This window comes from Oxyura jamaicensis, chromosome 2, assembly GCF_011077185.1.
Source record: "Oxyura jamaicensis isolate SHBP4307 breed ruddy duck chromosome 2, BPBGC_Ojam_1.0, whole genome shotgun sequence".
Classification (NCBI taxonomy): domain Eukaryota; kingdom Metazoa; phylum Chordata; class Aves; order Anseriformes; family Anatidae; genus Oxyura; species Oxyura jamaicensis.
This window is the reverse complement of record NC_048894.1, coordinates 79879163-79886700: the sequence shown is the minus strand read 5'-3', so window position 1 is coordinate 79886700 and position 7538 is coordinate 79879163. Positions and strand designations below refer to the sequence as shown.

Here is a 7538-nt window from a genome sequence, read left to right as displayed (position 1 = left end):
AGATTTAAGTAGTAAAAGGGTACATACACAAGACCCATTACATGTGAATACAAGAAAAACAATTTGAGTAGTAACATGCCATATTTGGTCATGATGATTGAGCCAAAAAGTTTAAGGAGAAATGTGAATTATAAGATTTCTATAAGGCATCTTAGAAAAGTGAGGAAGAGCCCTGCAGCACCAGGAGCACAAAGGAAAAGCAATTGCCTTGTCAGCATAGGAATCGTTGGTGACAATTGATAGTTTAATCTGAGAGCTCACAAGTGACTAATTCTGGAGGAGTCACCACAAAGCCTGGTCATGCAGACACCTGGATTAATCAGAAGGCTGCATTTTTTTCCCCGTAAAACTTCTGCTGGTAAATCAGGTTGCATTTTTCAATGTGATGATTCTGATGATTCAGTATTATTGAAATGTTAGTTTGCACCAGGAACATCTTTGTTCATGATTATGCTTTCTTTGGGTGCAGTTTTCATTCCTTTAACCCTTCATCCATGATGCATAAAGGAAAGACAAAGGGTTCTCATATTGTAATTTCTCTCAGATTTTTTGTTTTGTTTTGTTTTATATGGCTGTGACAGAAAATATGCCTTTCTTTTTTACCCTTGGTACTACAGTGCTTTGGGTCTTGCTGTAAGGGGCAGAAACTCTTTCAACTTTATTTTCTTTAAGGGGAAATCCATCTGCCAAAGAAGAGAATGCTGTTGGTTGGGTTGTGCTTGATGAAGAAGAGGAATGGGTGGTCAGCCCTAAATTCTTCGGAGATGCTCGTAACATCTACCTCTGCTGAGCCTACCACATCTCTGCCTGCTTCAAAGATTTCCACACATGCTGCATGGACAGCCTCAGACATCTTTAAGCTTACTGTTGAAGAGATGCCAGACATATTGGCTGATGAGCTGAACAGGTCGGTCATACCCAAGGCCATGAAGACAGACGTGAGGTTATATTTCTCCTCCATCCTCATGCGGGGGAGGTACACTTTCATCCTCCTCTCTTCCATCATAGTCGAACTGGTCCATTCTGCCAGTTTTTCAAAGCTGATTGTATTCTCGAGCTGCAAGGAGACAAGAGAATGACATCCATGGGATGATAACTTCCTTCACAGCAGTGCAGTACCATTTACCATTGTGGGGTTCTTTGTCTTTTAAACTGACTGCTCTTGGCATGGTGCTTTTGCTATGCATGTAAAGATTAATGGATCTAGGAGAGGAAAGCATAGTATGACTCTCTCCTCTGTCCCATTTTCTCTTTCTTTAACAGACTCACTGCCAATTCTATATCAGTCATTAGAACCAGTAAAGCTAACATGAACTTCCAAAGAAGCTCCTCGATGTGCAGGAATGGAGATATAAGGCCTCTGGCGCTCAAGTCACTGCAGTAACAGCTGCTTAGCTGAGAGAATCATTTCTTCTGGGGCCAACATTTAACCTGTTACGTAGTTCCTTAAGCAATCCATGCTCAGCACAAACTACTGCAGGACCCACTGAGACAACTGCATGCTTCTAAGCAATAACCACATATTGTCAGTGTTCAAATTTGTGCTGGTGAAATGTTTTAGGATAACTTTATTGAGAAGGGCTTTGCAACAGCTAAATTTCACTGTGTTTATGATTTTCTGAACCCAACTGCTAGGGCCATACCTGCTCCAGGCCAGAGACTTCATCAGGCAACAGCACCCACATGCTCATCATTCCACTGGCAAATGGAAGCTCCAGGATCTTCATTTTCTCAGAAGTCACCATGGCCACTTTAAATGAACCAGCCTGGTACATCATCTGCACAGGTTTGCTTTCTTGCTGCAGAACCAAAAAAGATAATATAATTTTAACAAAGATTATTCTTAGAGGGTAGAAATGTCTAGTTATGGTTAAAATGTCTGATTGCTCTTGTCCAGAAGGACTTTTTCAAAGGAAAGTTGGTGTTTCAAGTTTTTTTTCTTAGAAGCTTTATAGTTTCAGAAATAGTGTGAAGAGAGAGACATTAGGAAAACTCCCTGTGATTAACAAAGAACAGAAGTAGGCAAATGAACAGATATTTTAATGTAGTGTCTGAATAACAAGGTGACTACTCTATTCACAAATTCTAGATGACATCTATAAGGTGATGCATGCCCATGTACCTCGGTCACTCTGAAAGGTATGGTTTGAGTGTCTTCATCCTTAAATGCTTTCTCCCACATTCCTTTGAAGTAAATGGCATTAACCAGGACCATTGTAGTCTGGGAATCCACAGAGCTTGGCTGAAGGATATTTTTGATGATTCCTTTAAGAATGAACAGGAAAAGAGAATTGTATAATACATTGACAATCACAATGTTAAATACAGGTTGTAGAATTTGTGGGGAAGAGGGTGTGTAGGCAAAGACATTGTTTTGTTTCTGCAACTATAATTTTGTACTTCCAAGATTGACTTGGTCACTGCTGTTGACAATAGCTGTTCTCCTCCCTGCAAAGACCCAGAAATCTGTGTTACAAAATGACTAAATCTGTAAAATTTATTATAAGAAGAACCACTAAAACCTCTTTTATCTGAGGATGATCTCCAACCCAAACAGCACCAGCAAACATAAATATTACTTGCTTCAAACCAAGGAGAGGTTTTGTATTTATCTCTCCAGACTTAAGTGTTCTCCTATGCTGTTCAAATATGCTGGCAGAAGGGAAAATACTTATGCTGACATTTTGCTTGCCCTTACCATTTGTTTGACTTTCAACCCAGGAATTGATGAGCTCTCTGGCTTGATCTGCAGCTGTTTGGAAGCTGATAGACTCCAAGCCTCCTTTATACAGTTCCTTCACACATTGCAAGTATTCCTGTTAAGGAAGAATATGCAGTTTTCAAGTCAGAATTTCAAAACAGTTTGCAAATGTGAAATGCATGACTGAAATTAACAGATGTGAATAATATACTAGTGTAAAATGCTATTCTATTCTATATATTACTATGTACTATGCCTTATAGTATATTTACTACAATAATATGCTGTAGCTCTATTGATTGGCCTTAATAAGCAATCACAGCAATAAGACATGATTCTACTTCATAAACGTTCTAAGATTTGGCATTTACTGCTTCAAGCAACAGTATATGCTCAAATTTTTCAAGAGTTTTCCAGAACTGAGTTGGATCTAAAAATGTTGATTCATTTCAGTTGAAGTATGCTTGTTGTCAGTTTGCCCACTTTGTATTTTGAAAATGTTTTCCTTTGATTTCTAAATGAAATGTTCCTTTCAATTGGAAAACCTGGATATTTTGATCTGAAAGCATCCTATGGAAAATTTTGAGAACCTGAAGTTATTTCCATGTTTGTTTTACAATCTGAGATAATACTTAGATTTAACTCTTTCCAACAAAAATTATCTTTATTGATATTACCGATATTCTCTTTACTTATACCATTACACAATTGGATCATGTACTTTTGTGATCCAGCACAGCTGGATCACTGTACTTTGCACAAACATCCTTTTGGCTAGGCACATATTCTCGGAAGACTGTAGAGGTTTAGGGCTGTGATAAAAAAAAGTCATGAATACTGCCTTCCATATGCAAGAAAACTTCTTTAGCAGAGCCTAGACTTCTGACCGTGCTTTAGCATTACAGAACAGTAGCGCTTTGACACAGTAAAGTCTCAGATCAGATTTTAGAGCAACTCACCGGCAGGATTGCGTATGTCTCTTCAGCATAAAGTCTACTGGCAAAGCTGAGTGAAAAATTGTCACTTGGTTTGGTGATTTGGGTGAGTATGTCTCTAAGTGAAGAATGGACGCTTACAGATGTGCCACACTGAATACAAATAAAAAGATAAGGGGTGTTATTCTAGTTTTAGTACTTTGTAGGTTTTGAATAGTGTATGACAAGTGTAAAGTAGTTCAGATATTTCTGCTTACAAAACCTTTGTTTGTTCCATCTGTCTTGCTGCAAATAACTATACTGGTGTAGTCCTTTTCTAATATATACAAATTTTGTGCTGTTTTTCTTCCGTAACTTCCTCATACTTCTTTCTGCAGAACTCTTAACTGCCCTCTGCAGTAATCTAGCTCCAGCAGGTCAGGTAGGCTTTCCATCTTTCCCAGCCAGACCCATTTAACCACCATCATCCGACTACCTTGCCTAAGCATGCAAGTATCCACAAGTTTGTGTATTTGCCCAGTATTTTGGTCCTGGGCTTTATCTTCTGTTTGTTCTGCATCCCCTGTTACCTCCCTTCTTTCTCGATTCATGCAAACAAAGAATTCCCCCAGCTGCTGGATGCAAAGCACTAGATGCTCATCAGAAAGGGCTAGGGACTGAGAGATCTATCTACTCTATCTATCTAGAGATTTATCTGCTAGACAGAGAAGGAGATGATTTTTTTTCTTTACCTGAGATTCTATACTCTCTCCAAATCCTGGGATTTTATCGAAGTGAACAACCTGTAATTGAAAATAATAGTAGCTGAAATGACAGGCGTAACAAAAAAGGTTATGCAACTGAGATTAATACATGACATTCAAAATATAGCTGTTGGGTAACTGGGAGGCTGCATGACTAAAAGGGTCAATCTATCTGTACCATCTCTGAATATATGTTCATAATGCTGTCTGCTTTGATAATCTCTTTTTTTCCCACAGTAGACATATGGAAATCAGCTCCGTTACATGATGTTATTAAGACTAAATTTCTTCCAGGTAACAATTCAACCTTCCTCTATGAAGGGCGTAAGAGCTGTAGGAAAATCATGTGATATATTTTGCAGACTGGAGATGGGTTTTGGCTCTTTCTTCAGATTTTATCTAGTTTCCTTGTTCTAAGCAAAGAGCCACTGGAATGTCGTGTTCTTTTGGAGAATCCTACTACTAACAACGATAAAATTCAAACTAAAATCCAGTTTCAAGATTTCTGGCCAGTGCATTTGTTTAACACTCTGAGAGTTGGAGGTGATGGCAGCTTTAGAGAATTCTGGTTAAGGATTTTTTTGCCTCTGATCTATGCAAGTTCCAAGGTACATTATCATGTAATTAAGTGCTATGGCTTCATTGAGCAGGACAAAGGTTTTCATCCTTAACCGTAGTCTCACCTTATCTATCTGGGTCCTGGTGTTGTCTCTTGCACCTAGGTAGACCATGGCCAGAGCTGAAATGATGCTCAAGGGGGAATAGAAGAGGTTCTCATTGACATGCTGGACTTTCAGCTCCCTGAAGACATCAAAACAAAATTCCGTGCTTGCTGCACCGATGGAGCCCATTGTGAAATCCGTGTTGTCTAGAGCAAACAGCAGAAGCACAATGACAATGTAATGATGGAATGCTATACAAACACAGTGCGATGCAGGATTTTGTGTAGTGAGCTACCCCTTTAAAGTACCGGTAGCTTTTAGGCCATTAAATAAAACAACAAATAGTTTTAAAGTCATTAATTGTTAACATGCCTATTGCCATACCCACCTCTCCGGCATGTTCAGAACTGTATTCATAAATTTATTTCTTTTTTTAAATTTGCAGTTGCCTTTTTAGCAGTAAAGTTTCTCAGAAGTCTTAGTTTCATATATAGTTTCTGTTTACCTTTTAAAAGCAGTCAAACAACAATTGTTTGTACATATTTTCATTCAGTGAAAGATGGAATTCCTCTGATCAAAACAAGAAAATATGACCTGTTTGATAGACTTGCAAAGCTGGAAATTCAAAGTGCAAACTTCAGTAGGTTTGAACAGATGAATGTGAAAACAGAGGCTCGCTGACTGTTTTATATTCTAAAAATAAGTAAGTGCAAAAAAATATCTACTTGTTCCATTGTACCTACTGCCAGTGGATCTTTAAAGGCTTGCATTTCTACCCTTGTTTTAGTAATGGAAGAATAGAAAGGGAATATAATTTGTCTAAGGTCATCTAGTCTAGGAGAGAGACTGATGCACATAATTCATATATATAAATATTCAATTCCACCCTATCGTGCTTTCAGATATACTTGGAAAAAGCAAGCTGTATGTATACATCCTGTACTATAACCTTTCTGAGGAGTTACATTTTGTTAGCGACATTCAGACAGAAGCGGAATGCAGACATGATAAATTAGCAACTATAATACAGCACTGTCAAATGAAGATTTGGTAAAGCAGTAGGCATCTTTATATTTGTTTCTGTCTTTAACTACTATAAAGTGCCAAGCTGTACAAGTCCTGTATAGCCAGTATGCTTATAAGAAGCACAGCTTTTGAGGTCAGCATGAACCTAGTTTTCTTCCTGTAATTTATAGAAATTGTGAAAGTTATTTGTCTTTCAGAATCCAGCCTCTTATATAGATGCTTAATGCTGGAGCCTGAAGTTTGTCTTTGTCATATTAAACCCCACCAAGGTTTTTAGTGACCATGCATGTGAATAAACACACACGTCCACATATTTCTCTCACATTCTTTTCTGTATACAAAATAACATTTATAGATTATTGCAAGAATATAAGTTTATACACCTACATGTTTTGATCTTGTGTAGTGTTCAGCAGCTGTATGTTGCAGGAAATAAACTGTTAGAGAAATTTCACACTAAAATAACCCTAAAAATTCACTGAATGCCACAGTGTTGCTCTCTGTGCATTCTGTTGAACTGGAAGTCAATCAAGCAAACTGCAAAAAGTCAAATTTAAAAGATACTGAACGATACGATAAGGTGCTCTGAAATAAAAACACATTTTAAGCACAAAGAATAATGGTTCTCCTGAAAACCAACACATAGTTTTTACACATAATAAAACAGAGCAGAATGCATACACACAGGTGAGAAGTTCTTGTAGAGAATATCATGCAAATATTCTGACCTCAAAGATACCAAGCATAAGACAATAATTATTATTTTTTTAAGTTTAGGCACAAGCAAGAGCAAACATAGTGGGAAGGTAAATTTTCCTAGAGAAGCGCTTACCTTTTGAGCTTCAGCACCAAAGGTAATACAGCTTTCCAGCTGTATGCTGAGAGACTGGCTGAACCCTGGGGAATTTATACAGTCTGAATTTGGACCCACCTGCTGGTGCCCTTCAGAAGTTTGACCTTTGACACCATAAAATCATTTGATGGAATTGGGTCAGATTTACTTTCAATGGGTCCATTCTGGGTTGAAGGGAGAGCAAATATTAGTTTCTTATTCTGGGTAACAAAGTGTTTTCTGCCAGTTCTGTTAATCCATCAAGACTGTTGAGTAGGACAGAAGCCTGGGAAATACTTGTCACGTTCCTTAAAGCCTCAGTTACAACTAGGTACCTGGATGTTAATGAAAACAACAACAACAAAAAGTGAAAAACTTTGTGATGGAAAACATAATTAGCAATTATTAGTTAAACTATTTGTTATTATGGTTGTAGTAACAGAACGGAACTCTATTTCAGTTGGTCTTTCTTGAATGTACAAACGCATCTGAGCCATGCTAGACAGGATATAAGTGAGAACAGGACTTAGCCTAATTTTCTCCTGACAAAATGAAGAAGTGTGCATGTGAGAAAACCAACTGAGATGAGAACGAAAAGCAGACACGTTTTCTTTGGATAGTTGGAGTATTTAGAAAAAG

The 7538-nt window shown here is 37.8% G+C and overlaps 1 protein-coding gene across 1 annotated transcript; it reads right to left on the bottom strand.

Moving 5' to 3' along the window:
• Positions 1 to 16: 16 nt before the first annotated feature.
• On the bottom strand, positions 17 to 6936 carry LOC118162773 (ovalbumin-like). The gene is made up of 8 exons (XM_035319199.1): positions 6900 to 6936; positions 5063 to 5247; positions 4368 to 4418; positions 3661 to 3789; positions 2699 to 2816; positions 2123 to 2265; positions 1644 to 1799; positions 17 to 1057 (listed from the first exon to the last, which is right to left on the bottom strand). Exons 2-8 carry the CDS (start codon positions 5228 to 5230, stop codon positions 668 to 670), a joined length of 1155 nt encoding a protein of 384 aa, XP_035175090.1. The 5' UTR covers positions 5231 to 5247; positions 6900 to 6936; the 3' UTR covers positions 17 to 667.
• Positions 6937 to 7538: the final 602 nt, after the last annotated feature.

Coding starts and splice junctions, on each gene's coding strand:
- LOC118162773 (XM_035319199.1), bottom strand. CDS start 5,230: ATGGGCTCCATCGGTGCAGCAAGCACGGAATTTTGTTTTGATGTCTTC. Junction 3,790..4,367: donor GAGAGAGTATAGAATCTCAG/GTAAAGAAAAAA, acceptor ATTTGTATTCAG/TGTGGCACATCTGTAAGCGT. Junction 2,266..2,698: donor GGTTGAAAGTCAAACAAATG/GTAAGGGCAAGC, acceptor TCATTCTTAAAG/GAATCATCAAAAATATCCTT.